General features: G+C 44.1%; 1 protein-coding gene across 3 annotated transcripts; it reads right to left on the reverse strand.

The window, feature by feature from the left end:
• Window positions 1–349: 349 nt before the first annotated feature.
• On the reverse strand, window positions 350–14,710 carry Tmco5a (transmembrane and coiled-coil domains 5A). 3 transcript variants are annotated; one of them, XM_048460022.3, is made up of 12 exons: window positions 14,617–14,710; window positions 14,069–14,112; window positions 12,996–13,145; window positions 12,457–12,580; window positions 10,959–11,009; window positions 10,203–10,274; window positions 6,905–6,961; window positions 6,408–6,467; window positions 5,919–5,983; window positions 4,985–5,042; window positions 2,920–2,960; window positions 350–738 (listed from the first exon to the last, which is right to left on the reverse strand). In XM_048460022.3, the coding sequence occupies exons 2-12, from the start codon at window positions 14,101–14,103 to the stop codon at window positions 540–542; spliced, it is 912 nt and encodes a 303-aa protein (XP_048315979.1). In that variant the 5' UTR covers window positions 14,104–14,112; window positions 14,617–14,710; the 3' UTR covers window positions 350–539. The 3 variants fall into 3 exon arrangements, with proteins under 3 accessions (XP_048315979.1, XP_085552613.1, XP_048315982.1); XM_085696487.2 differs by having other exon boundaries at window positions 14,069–14,111; window positions 14,620–14,684; XM_048460025.3 differs by having other exon boundaries at window positions 14,028–14,112; window positions 14,617–14,648.
• Between the last annotated feature and the right edge of the window lie 2,242 nt (window positions 14,711–16,952).

Here is a 16,952-nt window from a genome sequence, read left to right on the forward strand (position 1 = left end):
TTGTTATTATTATTCTGGAAAGAAGACTTTCCTATAGTGCTTCTGCCCATCTCGAGCTCATGGGCTTCGTGCCCTGTCCCTGAGCATCTGATGGGACAGGCGGGACAGCACAGCCAAGCCTGATGATGGACACACCCTCTAGGTCAGTTGACACTGCTTTTGATTCTGATAGATCAGCTTTGAGTCATGTATTGTGTGTGGGTCTTCTTCATTTCAGGGATTCTGGTCATTAGATTTTGGAGATTCACCCAGCTCATTGGGTCTACAAGTATCTGTAGAATTCCGAAATTCGCCAGGTTTATCAGCACGGTGTACCGTCCGTTCTTTTATCCACGCATCCAGAGACTCATTACTCAAAGAAAGAGGAGTTCTTTACTGGGCAAGGCTCATCTTGGAAAAGTAACACGGAGACAAATGATCACCAAGGAGGCCAGCGCCAAGGGGAGTCCTGAGGAATACCTCTACCCTCCACAATTTTGCCGCCTCCCGTCTCCGAGTCTGTGTCCCTCTTGCCTTCTGCTGCCTACGGACACTTGGGATCAGTGCGGTAACATGTCTCCTGTCTCAAGTGTGAGGGACGGGAACAAGAAGCATCGTAGCTTCCACAAGACGTCCCTGCTCAGGATCTTGGGCAGCGCGTTGATGAGGAGGTCGGGGTTTATAAAGCTTAAATGGAAGATCAGGTAACCCAGCAGTCTGATGAAAAACAGTGTGGTAAACAAGAGGGGGCGGAAAACCCTGAAAGAGAAATCCCAGAAACTGTTAATTGGAGGTTAGGAAACCCAGAACAGAATAGAAACGCAGACCTGAGAGCCTCTGACATCTCCACACACCGCCGTCATTCCCCAACATTCCCTTTGCCTGCTCAGTTATTCTTTCCACACACTATTTTATTTTATTTTCGTTGTGCCATCTATCACCATGAGGCTTCATTTTGTTCCCTTAGCTTTTTTTTTCCAATTATTTTCCAAAGTAGTTAGCTGCATCTAAGTATGTATGTCTGTGGGCTCACAACTCCGCCAACACAATTTTATCAGATGCTTAGATTTTTGTCAGTCAAACAGTTATAAAATAAGAACTCATTTGGCCTCAATTCACATTTCCATGATAAACACTGAAGATGAACAGCAGTTCCTAGGTGGCTTGGTCTCATGTGTTTCCTTCCTCTTGCCCATTTACCTCTTAGGGAGGTAGTTTGTGCTTGTTGACTTACAGGAGCTCTTTATGTATTGTGGGTGTAGACACCATTCCATCGTGTGTAATTATCTACACTCACCCACCTTTATAACATACTCTGGTTCTCAGGTATCAGAGAACAAATACTCTTAATTTTAATAGGAGCTTGTCTGTCAACCATTTATTTAACTGGAATCAACGTTTAAGTGTGATGGCATATCTTTGTAGCCCCGGCACTTGGGAGGTGAGGCAGGAAGGTTATGAATTGGAGACCAGCATAGTGAACTCCTGTTTCAAAAGACTAAACAGAAAAACAAAAGGAAGTCTAGAGAGGTACTCCCATTTTTCTATTCAAAGTCCTTGCAGGTTTGCTAAATATCTGCAAGCTCATTCTTAGCCCTTCATGCATGTACTGCAGTGTGGGGGATTTAATGGGTCACTGCTAAGGAATTAAACATGCATGTACTGCATGCATGTACTTCACGCATGTACTGTAGTGTGGGGGACTTAGTGGGTCACTGCTAAGGAATTAAACATGCATGTACTTCATACTGTACTGCATGCATGTACTGCATGCATGTACTTCATGCATGTACTGCAGTGTGGGGGACTTAATGGGCCACTGCTAAGGAATTAAACATGCATGTACTTCATGCATGTACTTCATGCTGTACTGCATGCATGTACTTCATGCATGTACTGCATGCATGTACTGCAGTGTGGGGGACTTAATGGGCCACTTCTAAGGAATTAAACATGCATGTACTGCATGCATGTACTGCAGTGTGGGGGACTTAATGGGTCACTGCTAAGGAATTAAACATGGCAGCAATCAGAGTGAATTCTGCTGGATTTGGTGTTATGGATTAGAGGGCAGCCTGGGGTTCTGGGATCTCTCTGCTCATTGTTTCAGGGATGTCCTAGCTAGGGACACAGAGATATGTATGTGGTAGGAAAGTGTGTTCTCTTTAAGCAAACTGCCCAGGTAATCAGAGTTAATTTTTAAGTACCAATAGTTTTAACTGTCCTGATGAGACACTTTGTAAACCATATTTCACACCACTTTGAATATGTTTCTTTATGTCTTCTTAAGTAGATCATATGGGACATAATTTGGCCTCTTCCTGAATGTGGAGGGGTTTACTGAATACTAATTGTTCCTTGCTGTCACGGTGTTTCCCTCAGGACTAACATGTACTCAGGTGTTCAATCTGGAATCCCTGTTCATTGAAAAAGTTTAAAAATTGTATTCTCTGCTGGATACCATTAGGGGTTTCTTTCCCTGGATGTTTCCTGTTTTGTAGGTCTGCTGTTAGACAGTGGTGCACTTCCATCTAGGGGTTCGGTCCCCCCACTTCCTGTCTATTATAGCTACCAGGAAACTGTGTGCAACAAGCTACTTCAAACCACAAAAGGGGATCAGGGAGCAAATGTGAGAGCTATTGCATCTTGATTGAGAGTGAAGACTTCTGGTCCTCATCACAGCCAAGCTGCTAACTTCTGACACTGGAGAGCTGAGTTTATCAGTTGCCTTTGGGTCACAAGTCTCATAGCGTTAGAACCGAGATACACAGCCAGTGACACTAGATTGCTGATGTGTGTGTGTTTGCATGTGTGTGTGCATGCATGTGTGTGTGTGTGTGCATACATGTGTGTATCAGGTTTATATTTTGTTCTGTGCCAGCATAGATCCTGGCACCTCAGCTTTTCAGGAAGTTTACTGCTGGAAGAGGCCTGGCTTACCTTTTACCGAATCTCAAAGCCTTTTTGGTGATGGAGCCACCCTGGAAGAAACACCAACAGTAAATAAGCAGTTTCTGGAAGTTGCCAGATAGCATTCGTGACCAGCAGTTGAATGTTTTATTTACATAAATCTTACAAATTTTTGATATACACACAAACACATGTAATTTTCAAAGATGAAAGTAAAGATTTATTTTGTTTCTTTTTAAACTTCTGTCTGTCTGTCTGTCTGTGTGTGTGTAGGTTTGGTTGTTCATGGAGGCCAGAAGATGTGTCCCAGCCCTAGAGCTTGGTCTTTCAGAGAGTTGTGAACTGAATGACTTGGGTGGGGCTGAGAACTGAACTTGGGGCCTCTGCAAGGAGAGAAAGTGCTCTTAACAGCTGAGCCATCTTTTCAGCCTTGGTTTTTACACACACACACACACACACACACACACACACACACGAGACTGAGATAAACTCGAGAAAGATAATTATTAATGAGGACCTAGCATAGCTGTTAAATGACCTACAAACTGGGCCCTCGGAGTCCACGTTTCTAGCTCTTTAAATTGCTCATTTGCCTTCTACTTAGCCAAGGGGAATTTATAGCCCATGGGAGTCAAACAGACATGTCCTAAGAGAGAAGTTTCAAAAAGAGTAATCTCAAAATGAGGCTTTCTGGATTTCTTTCTTTTCTTTCATTTAGATATTTTTATTCTATTTTCTTTTATTTTTCTTTTTTGAGACAAGGTTTCTCTGCCCTAGCTGTCCTGGAACTTCCTCTGTAGACCAGGCTGGCCTCAAACTCACAGAGATCCACCTGCTTCTGCCTCCTAAGTGCTGAGATTAAAGGTGTGCGCCACCTCTTGCCTGGCTGGATTTCTTTGATATCTCTCTTACAAAATATTTTCTCAGCTCTTTTATTGCCTTTATAAAGTCTCTTTGCTATCAAGAGTCAGAGAAGTTCTGCCCACATTTTGAAGCCAATAGAACTGGAATTAGAGACTGGAAATGGATTCTGTAGCCTGCGGGACCGGGAGGGCCATGGTAGGTGCTCAGCCTTTCGGGCAGCCTCTCCTGCGTGAAAGAATTTAAACATCACTGGCCAGTGGCCCCTCATGGGATTATATGGGCTTTGGAAAGACAAATCTATTTTTCTCTGATTGCTGTTAGGAAAGAGACCATTGATGGACCTCTGAGATTGTATAGGACTTGTGAGTATGGTGGATCCCAGGACCATAGTAATAGTTTCTCTTATGGAAAGAGATGGCCTTTTGTTTCTGAGATTACAAACAAAACAAAACAAATGGCACTGAGTTCAATACCCAGCACCCGCCTGGTGGTTCACAACCGTCTAGAGTGGTATCTGATGCCCTCTTCTGGCCTGCAGGCGTTCATGTAGATAGAGCACTCATATACATAAAATAAATAAATCTTAAAATGAACAAACAAATAAAGCCTTTGTCGTGACTATGTGAAAACTTCATTGATTGTCAACCTTGGCCTTAAGGCCAGTGTAACTCAGTACTGTTGGCGTGAGACAGCAAGAAGGCAAAAAGGACTGGTAACCTCCTTCCAAAAAGCTCTGCGATTTCAGATCAATCTTGGCCCGTGAGCTGGTGACATCATGATGCTAACTAGGGGCAGACACCGAAGTGTGACATACACAAGTCTGACCTTCTGTGTCTTAACTTGCAGAACTACTTCAGCTACATGCTGTTAGACACCTGGTGCCCTGTGTTGTGGAAGATTCGAGACTGTGCCGGGAGGAACAGAAGAGCATTTTGTGCTTATAGGAGAGAAAAGGTGTGTGCTGTGTCTGCCTCCTCTATACAATAATTCATGTTCCATTAATGTTTCTTCCAGATTTCAAACGGAACTCTTCCATCTTAGGTTAGCTTTTGAGACTCGATCTTTTGAGTGGGTAAAACGGGAATAGACAATTGCTCCTTTGCATCTTGGTTGAGGGTGGGTAACATTTACGAAGGGCAGCGAGAAAACTGGGCATCCATGTGATGACTCACAGTTCCTAGAAACTCCCTTGGTAGGCGAAGGCACTGAGCAGAAGGAGTGGAATTCTTACCTTAGTAGCTAGGCGGTTAGTCTTTTCTCTCTCAGAATCCATGCTTAGTACTTTTGATCTAGGAAGAAAAGAAACCACAAAAGAGATTGAGCAAAGCATTCAAATATTCACAACATAGAGGACGGTTATTTAAAAGATGCCTTATCCCATAGTGTAGTCATTACCTACAGTTGTTTAAATGAATTTAAACAGAAAATCAGTTCCTTGAACACATTATCCATTTCCAAGTACTCAGAAGTCAGTCAGTCAGTGGTGATAGAGGCCTCCAATAGGAGGCACAGAAATATCTACCAGGAAACTCTCTTCCAGAACCTCAGCTTAACAATGAAGTCCCAGTCTAATGTCCAACAAGCATCTAGAAAGACCAGAGGGTGTTCAGGATCAAGAACCTCCACGTCCTAGGACCTGGCTTCCGGAAGGAAATCCTGCTATTTGTAAGTGGCTGACTTAGAGGATTAAGCAGTTTTGGCTTCCTGTTGTTGAGTCAAAGTCTCTCCAGAAATTTAATAAACAGAAATGTATATTCATTAAGACTAGCTCCCAAAGAGGGTGAAGTGATGGAGGCAAGGCTCATTGCTTTGGTTCTGTGCTCTGTACCCCTGAGAAGGAGAGCAAGAGCCTTGTTCTTTCTCATTTTTTGTGTTCAGCGCTCAGTAGAGTTCTACGTTTTAGAACACATCTCATCAGTGTCTCCAGGGGTGTAACCCATGACTCTATCATGTGTGCTTATGTTCTTAATATTAACCCAAATGATAATGTAACCATGGGATAAAGTTATGAAGGTGTGTTTCTGTAGTCTTGTAAGACTGTGATTCTGATGAGAGCACAAAAGGAGGGGCTCCTCCCGTTCTAGAGGGGATCTGGGCAGAGTTGACTCCGACTCAGCTGAGAAGGGGTTACCACCAAACCAGCATGCCCCACCATCAATGCTCACACTTCTCTTTCAAGGAATCCAGTCTCTAGCTCCTCTTCTATTCTCTTCAATGCTTCCTGGTACTTCTTTAAAGAGAATCAAAGGGAATCACAGTTACTATTTGGGCACTTAACGATTTTTCTAAACATACAAGCACTTTTCACCAGACTATACAATGAATATTTAGTATTCCCACAGCTGCTCAACCCACCGACCTTCTCTCCCCTTACTCCTCAGTGGTGGATAGGTTCCCAAGAGTAACTGGGGTGAGACAAGGAGACACGCTTGTTATTAATTTAAGAACACAGACACTGAGATGGCGTATCAGCAGTTACCAAGAATCAAGGAGCAGTAGGGTGATATGTGCCAGGGATTGATGACCATACAGGTTCTCCCTAGTACCATATTGAGATATTTTTTTTTCTAGGTAATTATTCCTTGGGCAGCCTGGCTCCATTTCATCCTGCCCCTGAACAATCCCTTTGCTGTCCCTTGCATGAGAAGCTGTACCTTTATGCAGAGAGCTTGATCTTCGCAGAGCTGAGACACAAACTTATAGTCTTCCATTATCTGGAAACCAGAGTGGAATCTTAAAGTTTTCTCAGTTTACTGCAGTGAGAGCAGAAGTACCTATCTCCCCCAACCCCATTTCTAGACCCACAATGTAAACTTTTGCTGTATGTACTAATTCATTTCATTTTTGAGCAAAATAAATCATATTTTATAGTCCAAAAGGGCATTATTTCAGGAAATTTGGAAAAGTAGTATATACAAGTATGTGTTAGACACAGGTGTTGGGGTATGTTCTGTAAAAATGTTCAATTGAAGAAAGCAGAGGATTGGGTTTATCTTCTTAAAAACAAACAAACAAATCACTCTTTAGAACCATTCTGGTCCTGAGTCTGGAAGCTGATGAATCATCAGTCTTTTGAGGGATAAACTAGGTTGCTGGTATGTGCGTGTTATGTTTCTCCTTCTTGGGAAGAACTTTGAAGTCCTGCTCTTACCTTGCCAAGTTCCTTTTCTTGGTCTTCACAGGAAGATTCCAACTGTTGTAACTTAGCCTGTTGGACGAAAAGGATGAAAAGCCTTTGCAGGTGAAAATGCACAAGGCAGGCACAGCGTCCCTGCGATGGTCTGCTGGCTCTTGACGAATCAGTTCACCATTGATGGGGGCCTTACAGCATCCAGAGCAGAATTCTCTGCGTGGAGCCTTCATCTTTTCATTTTGCTTTTGAATTATATAGTTTTAAAACAGATTTTCTCAGAAATTATGAGTCCTGAAGAACTTGCCTCCTTCCCCTTTCTTTTGGAGACAGCATTTTTCTGTGTAGGCCTGGCTGTCCTGAAATTAGCTCTGCAGTTAGTTTGGTCCAGGACTTTTGCTCAGTATTTGGTCCAGGACTTTTGCTCAGTATTTTATCCCTCACTATATTCTTTCTGAAGTATGAATAATAAAAACCCAGAGACAGATATTGGGGTTCAAGCTGAAGATCAGAAAAGCAAAGTAACCAAGCCGTTAGAGAGCTCTTACTTTTGAAATCTTTAGACAGAAAAGAGAGCCAGTTCCTGTCTCATCTGCCTTATTTTCCTTCCTAGTGCTGGGATTAAAGGCATGCACCACCACCACCCACCCTCTCTGGCTAACTAGTGTGGCTGCTGGGATTAAAGGTGTGGCCACCACTGCCTGGCCTGTATGACTGACTAGTGTGGCTAGTTTTGAACTCCAATCTTCAGCTTTATTTATTAAAATACAAATAAAGTATCACTATACTTTCTTCCCTGTTTTATCTCCTTAACTATTTGAAGAACACTCTTTTATATTGGCCATTTAATAAACTAACACACACACACACACACACACACACACACACTCACTCACTCACTTTCTCTATGGAGAACAAAGATTGGTAAGCCCTTTATCTCCATGAGGAACTTTCATTATAGTTGGGGACATAACAAAAACGTCATTACTATAATGGTCTGTGTAAGCAAAGGCACTAAAACCAGAACGTGAGCAGCGGTGTGTTGGAGGTGTGGGAGGGTGATGTGAGAGAGAGGTGGCGGGAAAGGCCTCTGTGGTGAGATGATGCTTGAGTGGAGGCCTCCATAATAAAACCTAGCCTGACAGATAGTGGGGAGAAATGTGTTTTATGGGGAAGTTATTGCGAAGGCTAAGGTCAGGAAGTACGTGCACATTTGGTGATCGTGAGCAGGTGGATGTGTACGGTAGGTAGAACAGGTAGGAAAGGCAGCTAAGGCCTGGATTATGGGTCCGCATAGCTTCTAGATGGACTTATAGAGCTCCTTGTGACTCTTTGGGGGTGTCGAATGACCCTTTCCTGGGGTTACCTATACCCATCTGTGTATCAGGTATTTATGATATGATCCACAATAATACAGTTGTGAAACAGCAACAACATGATTCAGTGGTTAAGGTCACCACAGCATGAGGAACTGTATTCGGTTGTCAGAGGATGAGGAAGGTTGAGAAACATTTCCATAGAATCCCGAAGGGGTTGTCTAGGTTGTATTATAGGACCCTGGGGCTCGTAGATGGAGTTTGGATGTTTATTCTGATTGCAGCGTGAATCTGGGGAGGGGGCGGGGAACAAAGTCAATTTGTTATTTGAAAAAAACCAGTTTTCTCCGGGTACTGAAAATGGTTGGTTTAGGAGTAAAATGAGAAGCCAGGAGAATGGCGATGGAGGCGATTTTAGCTGCCCGTGTCCTGGTGACTTTAGAAGCCGGGTGTAACAGGATAACAGAGGGAGAGGAGGGCTTGCATTTGGGGTATGTGTTGGAGGCAGAGCAGAATCACCACACTTCTATACTCGGCTTTATTTTCCTTCTTCCGTCCAGATGCTGTGATCTGACAGCTGCACTCTGCACAGTTACTTCTCCTTGCAGCTAACGACACCAAGGCCAGTCATCCAGACGCCCCGAGAGCTATTCTTTCAGGCCAGGGGTGTGCATGATAAGGTTGGGGAGCAGATACTTCTTTCAGCGGCTGGCCAGAGTCATACCAAGCCAGGAGAAAAGAAGCAAAAAGAGATGCTATGCATCACGCAATAATTAAACCAGAATGCTATGGAACAGACGGCTCCTAGGCCTAGTGACCTTCTATCACAAAGGGTGGTGGTAGTTCTTACAAAGGCTGAGATGCTGACAGCCACCATTGCCATACCCCATGTGTTTCCTATTGGTTATGGCTGGGTTACCTCCAGCAAAACTTGTTCTGCAAAAGGAAGGATCTCTGGAGAATACTGATCTCTAGACTGCTCACACAGCAAGCACGGTCAGGTCTTTTGTTCCCCTTTCTGGTCTTATATCCAACTTCTTCTCGATGCAGCCTCAGACCCACCATTTCCTTCTTCCTACATGTTTTCTACATGAGCACAGTCAAGTAGGTTTGCTTGCTGGCTTTGGACTGCCTGTGTGTGTGGCCCCCAGTGACCTCTAGTACTAAACTGGTCAGCAGAAGATGGGGTATGAATTCTATATCCTTCTTCTCTGTTTGTCATCTTCAGCATCTCCATTTCTTCCGAGGCTTCAAATAGTGTGGGGTTTTGAATGTATAGAGAAGTTGAATTAGGACAAAGATGTGATTCTGGAAAAAAAATGTCAGAAATTTATCTGCTTTCTCAGTTAAAAAAAAAAAAGTCTCCACTCTTGTACTTTTGATTAGACAGCTTGTGGTTGGTTTTGGGTCCTTAGATCTGGAACATAATTAGAGAAATGCTTCACATTCATGATGTGTTTATAAAATTAGATCAATAAATAATTTAGGGTCTAAATTATTTAATGGATTGACTTTCAGATGACAATTACTGATCCCAGGTCTGCCTCTATGTGTAACCTCAGGCAGACTTCTAAGCAACAACTTCAGAATTGCTAGATAACTCTGTGAGCATTCAGAGAGCACAAGGAGGAAAGAATCTTCCATATGCACCCTCTCATCCGTCCCTCAAGCCAAGACTGCGAGAGAGTGATGAAACAGCCTAACCACATGCTTAGATTAAGTACCAGAGCCAGCGTTTAGATGGGGGACTTCACTCCCTCAATAGTTTGAACTCATATAGGCTCCATTCTTCCAGACAGAAGACAGAATAGAATCTGCTGCAGAGAGAAACTCTTGAGAAAGACTAAGGAAAGAGACGAAGACCTCAGTGGCTCTGGTTATGTCAAGTCGGATACAGGCCAAAGCGCAGAGAATTTGCAGCGCCTGCGATGATTGTGTCCAACTGGCCAGATGTTTTCCGGGCCATGCGGTCCACACCCACTCTCGGTTGCCTTGGCACTTACCTTGGACTCTTCTTGGGTTATTTTCGGATCATCTTGTTCACACTTGACTATCTTTTGTGATTTCCATGCAAGCTACAGTTTCAAATAAAAAAAAAACACATTTCAAATATGGACATAAACGCAACAACTGATATTCATAAAAATAATCCGAGAGGAAAGGTATCCTCTGGTGTGTATGGGGTAAGAGTCAGGGCTATGTGAAAACTTCAAGGATATGATCTTTGGAAGATCCTTGATGTCTTCTGTAGCTAGCTTTATTCTACGTGTGTACTCTTGTCATGTGACCTAGTCAGGGCAAGCAAATACTTCTTTCTAACCCCAATTCAAGTTGGGCTACACAGGGTTTCAGGGTGGCTCAGAGTGGGTATCAGTTCTCTGTAATATGAAGAGGGCGGAAGAGGAAATCTTTGGGGATTAAGGGTAGTTGTGTGTGATCCACAGTCTCGGTTGAAGGTACAATTAACTTCTTGTTAAGGTTCTGGCTAAGCACTTCAACTGAGTATCTGTTAGAGTCTATTGTCTTGTGATAGAAAGGAGAACTGGTGAGGTCATTCACCACCTCATCCACTGTGCCTTCCACCCCACATTTACGAAAATATCCATGGCTTTTTGACACGAGCCTTAAGCTCAGGCAGGAGAGTGGGTCAGAGAGTGGGATCCATGCCAAGCTGAAGCCTTTTTGACACTTTCCTTATCTTGCCTCTTTGGGAATAACGATGCTGTGGAGGCACTGAGGACCATAGAGCCCCATCCTACCTTCCTCTGAAGTTCCGAGATGCTGTGGACCAGAGCCTCATTCTTCCTCTCCTGGAGAGAGAAAGGACCAGAGTGTAAGTCTGAATCACAGTAACATTGTCTACTGCTATTCAGTTGGTATTCCCGTCTCACCAGGCAGTGTTTCCTTGCACAAGTTTGGGCTAATCTGAGCAAAGTAAGTTGTAAGTAGATCTTGAAATCAAATCACAGGTGAAATAATCAGCCGCATACAAGGGATATAGATATTTATGGTACCAGCACTAAATATTACCCAAGAAACCTTACTCTCCCCAATTCCCTCCCATGCACGGGCATAATCTTTTTCTATGCAAAAAGATTAGCTTAAAAGCCTCCTCCCTGAGGACTAGGTTTCTTGGTACCAGAAGGCTCCATGGAAGCTTCCAAATGAGGGACGCAACCAACAGTCTATCCATCTGTGCCTCCTGCAAATCACAACACCAATCAGCATGGCATGATGGCTCCAAAGGTGCAGTCGTGACACTTACACCTTGGGGTAACCAACAGCTCTCTAATTGGCCTCAAGACTTGCTCAGCAAAGGGGAAATCATGCCAAGTACAGAAACCTAACCGGATACCCAGGGCTAGTGAAGGCATGGATCTTGGAGGAGAGTTGAGCACCCCTTTGCTAAACCAGCACGATCATCTTCTAAATGTTTGTCTTTCTACCCACAGACAAGTGTAGTCCTTGCCCTAAATCAAGGCAGCTTCTCTATGAAACAAACAGAGGGTATTACAAAACAACAACAACAAGAATCCACCAAAATGTAGAAGTTTGAACCTAGTCCCATCTGATATATCTTTAATACAATTCCTGTACCTAAGTCTCGGGGATCTTGTCAAGAAGGAGGAGCAAAAATTGTTATAGCCAGAAGAACAAGGATGTGTGGCTGTGTCTTTTAGAAATGTCAGAAGCTACATACATAACAACTCAACAACATGGATATCTAAACATGACTTGAAGGGGGATGACACCAAGAGACACACAAATGCCAATGAGGCCCTCGACCCTAAAAAGTGTCTGCTAAAAAGTGCTGGAGAGAAACTGTTTCACCCAGAAAAGAGCACCCTGATTAGTCATCCCATACCAAATGGTCAGCCTTGAAAAAATGCATCCAAGTAACGAGATCCGGACTGAGCAGGTTATATTTATGTATTTAGTAATATCCACACACATATATATGTGACAACAATTAATGAAAAGAGTGCATAGTGGAATATATGTGAGGGCTGGAAGGGAGGAAGGGGAAGAGGGAAATGCTGTAATTATAATCTAAAAAACATGGACAAAAGGAGGAAAATATGCTAATTTTATGCTTATATTGACTTTATGTTGAAATGATATTTCAGCTATGTGGGATTAAAGACCTCATCAAGTTAGGATGTAAAAAGACTAGCTTAGCTGAAGGGGGCTGTGCTCTAACGTGCACATATGGCCAGGATGACGTCATGGCCTCCCTTTCTCCAGTGTCATGCTCACAAGTCTGGCTGTTTCTTCCTCCAGCTCCTGCAGAACCCTTTCTCTTTCCATCACGGCGTAGTTTTCCTTCTCCCAGTCCTCATCTTCGGCAGGGTCTCTGGTCTGGGTGATCTCACTCTCCAGCCTGGATGATGCAACGGTAAACCGGAAGGAATCGTGATGGACAGGTTCAGAAGTGGTAAACCCAGGGGTTGATGACTGCATGTGCATCTCAGGTTGGAAACACTTCTTTCCCAGGTCTGCAGATTCAGGCCATTTCCAAGTCATAGAAAAAGAACCACCTTATACCAGGCCAAAGACTCCTGTGTTCTTCAACTCAAGGAAAGCTCTGCCTAGTTTTTTAAGTAAGCACATTTTTAAGCTTGCTGTGTCTGAATGTCCTAGCTGGGGGAACCGTCACGGAGTGAAGGATAATTATTTGCTACATGGGATAGAGTTCTCTACAGGAAGTAGAGAAGTTGAGGATTTTTTTCCTCCTCCTGTCACCACCCCCCTTCTTTCAGGTTGAGACCTCCCATCATGAAACTTTATAGACTCACCTCTGGATTTCATTTTCTTTTTCTTGTATTTTGAGGAGAAGTTCCTGGTTGGCTTCATCGATTCTCTGCATATCCCTTTCGAGGTCCATGTTCAAACTGATAATGTTCTTCTTGGATTGGGCCAATCTTAAGATTTCCATCTTTTCTGACCTATAGGCAAAGCCCCCCAAATGAACAAGGGTTGGTTGTCTCAAGAGCAAAAACTCACCAGGTTAAGGGGGCTCTCTAGAAGATAGGTAATTCATCCGCTGTGTTCCTCCTGGGAGCATGTTTTCTCTTTTCATTCTTGGGCACGCACACATCTTAATCACACCCTAAACTGTCTCAGTAATTCTCAGCCCAACCGAGGGCCATCTTGAGATGCACCTCCATTCTGATTTCAAGAGAAACTTCACTTCCTTAAATAGCCTTGTGCTGGAGAGAACTGTTTCCCATGGCAACCTTTTCCTGAATTGTTCTTGAAACATGCTTATGCAATTCACTTTTATTGACTATTTTTATCTAGGCACCTGCTGCATCACTTCTGAGTGAGTCTGCTTTATTCAGAGACAGAAGTTTCTACTACCATAACAGGGCTTCACTCGTGCCACCCATGGTTCCCCTTCTCTTTGATTTCTGATTATAATGTTTGAGATTCTCCTATGAGGGCCGTTTCAGTGACTACATGCTTATATTCCAGGAATGTCATTCAAGAGCACAGACGTCTGTTTTGAAAAAAAAAAACTGAATGAAATGATAACTTTAGGAAGAGTATCGAAGTCAAGGGAGGCTCACATTAAGCTTTTAGTAGCCTGGAAAAGATTTCATTGACTTGTCTTTGGAGTTCTTAATTGGGAATAGGGTGGTATGGCCCAAGGGTTTTGTTTTGAGAAACATGAAGCACGACATTGGAAAATATCATGGCTCGGGTGGGGAATTTATAGTGGTTAGCACTCCCTGTAGGAGTGGAATGCTTGGGAGATGGGTTGAGGGAGGAGGAGGGAGAGGTGGCTGGAAGATTAGAGAAGGTATGGCCAGTGCCCTGCCTCACACCTGGTGCCCTGGATGCAGCCTTTGTAGTCTCTGTTACTTACTCATAATCTAGCTGATTTTCCTTCTGTTCTTCCATTGTAGACGCCTGAAATGTTAGCAGAGATGTGGTTATGTACTACAGAAACGGGCCCATTAATCTGCCAAATAGAAAGCCAATGAACTGGTTCTCTCCCTTCAGAGCCCCTGGGCTGGATATGACAAAACCCTCAGCTTTTTCTGCTCCTCCTCTGACTCTGCATCAGGAAGTGAGGGTGCAGAGATCCACTGGAAAATTCCATAGGCTGTCTCACAAGCAAACACGCCTAGAGGCTGTTTGCCATAATGACTCGAGTTGGAAACCTAGACAAAGTACTAGGAAGAAACAGAGGTGATACGTTTTTCTCAAGTCTTCTTTCTTTCTGAACTGCAGCTTTCTGAAAGGTCTTAGGGTACAGATGTAGGGGAATGGCTGCCCTGGAAAGCTATGGCTGTTCTCTAGCCCCTGGCCACTGCAAACTCCGTGGGAAGTGTGCCAATGCCAGTCAGGGATCAGAAAAGGAAGGGGAAGGCAACTCCCTCTCTGCCCTCTAGTGGCTTCCCCAAACTTTACCTCCCTTCTATTGATGTGCTGTGGCTTCCTGATCCTGCCCTAGTCAATTAGCTTCTGGAAGACTCTCATCTCTTCCCAGTGGAACCAGAATTTCACAACCTTCCGTGGGGTTATGACTCCATAATTGGCATAGGATGGTCAGGGCACCATGTCACAGTGGTGCTGATAACAGGCTCCTGATAATCTTTAAGAAGTCAGAACCTCTGTAGATGTGTGGGCTCTGTGGCTAAGTCTGCCCTAAGCAGGGACAATCTTCAGGGAACTCTGTTTCTAGAAAGTATAAAGAGATAGCCTTCCTAATCATGTCTCTCTGATAAATAGGACTTGCTTCCTCCCCAAGTGGGAAGAAGGTGGGAAATTTGGTCTTGTGGCCACAGTGATGCTGTCATATGACCAACTGATGACCCATTTGTCCTATGGGTATCGAAGAGTAAAAGTGCCAGTGTCTTCAAGAGGGAACGGGACAATTCAAAGCACAGAGTTGACATGCTGAGGTGTGTGTGTGTGTGTGTGTAGGGGGGGTTACATTGATTTTGTTTCATATGAAGAAAGAGTGGAAATGTTATGCCCAAATCTGTGGGTCCCCACAAAAGCCAACAAAGGAGACCGAGTCCCATATGTAAAAGCAAAGAGCCTTTATTTTAATCAAGTTTGCAAACTCGGTCTCTCAGCATGTGCAGTGTATTGGAATATCTGGAGAGCCCCGAGCTCAATTAGAATTGGTTAAGGTGGGGGTGAGGGGTCTCTCAGGTTCAGGACCCTGATTGGCTGACATTTGTCTAGGGATGTCCTGGTGAAGTGCGCTGGCAGGTGATCCTATCTACAGCAGTTGGAATGTCAGGCATTTCCTTTGGATGGTCTGCTCTTGGGTGGGAGTCGGGTAATCTCAGTTTGTGGTGTTTTCCTGCTACCAGGTATTGCTTCAGAGTATACTACTGAGACTCAGGCCTCTTATTTAAATTTATCGATGGCCAGAGTCCCAGGTGATAATGCTTGGAAGTAAAGAACTTCCTTTGGGTGACCTGCCCAGACTTAGATGATCATGGCTGCCCCCACAGGCCCTCACAGGGAAAACATGAACAGGTGAAGGGAATGAGGGAAGACATCGAGTGTGTGGCAAAGGGAGAATTTTAAATTGGGTGGTGCAGAGAGCGCCATGGAGTCTCCTCATGTTTGAAAGCAGTGTGTTGTGTGAGAAGAGGTTTGATGGACAGGAGGAGAACTTGGGGTGTGCTGAGATAACTGCAGAGTCCAGCAGGTCTAGCAATACCAGCAAGGGACACCAAGGCCCAGTTTTGACTGCAGAGGCTCATTGGTCCATGCAGGCTTGCTACAGTTAGAGTTTCAAAGATTAAGAGCCCCACCCATAAGACCGAAATTACAAGAGGTTTTAACGTTCGTTGACAATGGCCGTGATTGTCTTGGATTAGTCCCACAATGTCTTCTTTTGCGAGCTTTAAGGGAAAAATCATTCACAGAAAATAAAAAATACTCATTCTCTATACCAGAACACGTGTGTGTGTGTGTGTGTGTGTGTGAGAGAGAGAGAGAGAGAGAGAGAGAGAGAGAAAGAGAGAGAGAGAGACAGACAGAGAGAGAGAGAGAGCACACATCAGCTCTTACTGTGTGAGACTAGAAAAACTGAGGCCGAAAAAGATTCCATTTTTGTGCTGGGATCCTTTGGGACTTCGAACTTCACTCCAACCCCCAAGAAAAGCCAGGAGCCCCGAGGGGAAGTATTAGTTAATGGAAAAACTCTAGATACACAAAACTCCTGACTGCTATTCATACCCCCACCCGTGGTTACACAAAAGATGTTGACCACCTAACTTCCCTTGTCGATGGAGTGACAATGGACCAATCAGATAAGTTTCCAGACAGCCCCTGTGGTTAGCAAAAGACCAGCAGATGTCCCAAGGAAGTGACCAGGGGACAGTTACTATGGGAGAACAAACCTCTGCTAGGCAAGACAGCCTATCAGAGAATAACAGCTAAGCTTTACCTAACCTTTGGCCAATTGTGATATAGGATAAGCAACTTTGTACTTTGAAACTGTAATCTTGTGACTGACTGCTTGGTGGTTTTTGTCCTTAAAAACCCCTTACAGTAGTAGACAGGGTCCTCCTCCCTCCATCTGCCATGTCAGACTGTGAGGCAGGGGACCCGTGTTAGCCCATATATAATAAATGAGATCTTGTTTTTGCATTCGCAAGAGTGTGGCTCTGTGGTGTTCTTCTTGGGGGTCTCAGGACTTAGGCATGGCAACAGCTGATAACTTCTAGGGTGCCAGGCCACAGAAACCTGTCGGGGTTCAGGTCTCTCCTCAGAGGAGACCA

The sequence above is a fragment of the Myodes glareolus genome, chromosome 10 (genome assembly GCF_982192425.1).
Source record: "Myodes glareolus chromosome 10, mMyoGla1.1, whole genome shotgun sequence".
In the NCBI taxonomy this organism is placed as follows: Eukaryota; Metazoa; Chordata; class Mammalia; order Rodentia; family Cricetidae; genus Myodes; species Myodes glareolus.

What these genes read in the sequence shown, in the direction of transcription:
- Tmco5a (XM_048460022.3), bottom strand. Translation starts at nt 14,103, where the DNA reads ATGGAAGAACAGAAGGAAAATCAGCTAGATTATGA. An exon ending in TAACCCAAGAAGAGTCCAAG is followed by an intron (nt 6,962 to 10,202) that starts GTAAGTGCCAAG and finishes TTCGTCCAACAG; the next exon opens with GCTAAGTTACAACAGTTGGA. An exon ending in GCTTTGAGATTCGGTAAAAG is followed by an intron (nt 739 to 2,919) that starts GTAAGCCAGGCC and finishes TTTCTCTTTCAG; the next exon opens with GGTTTTCCGCCCCCTCTTGT.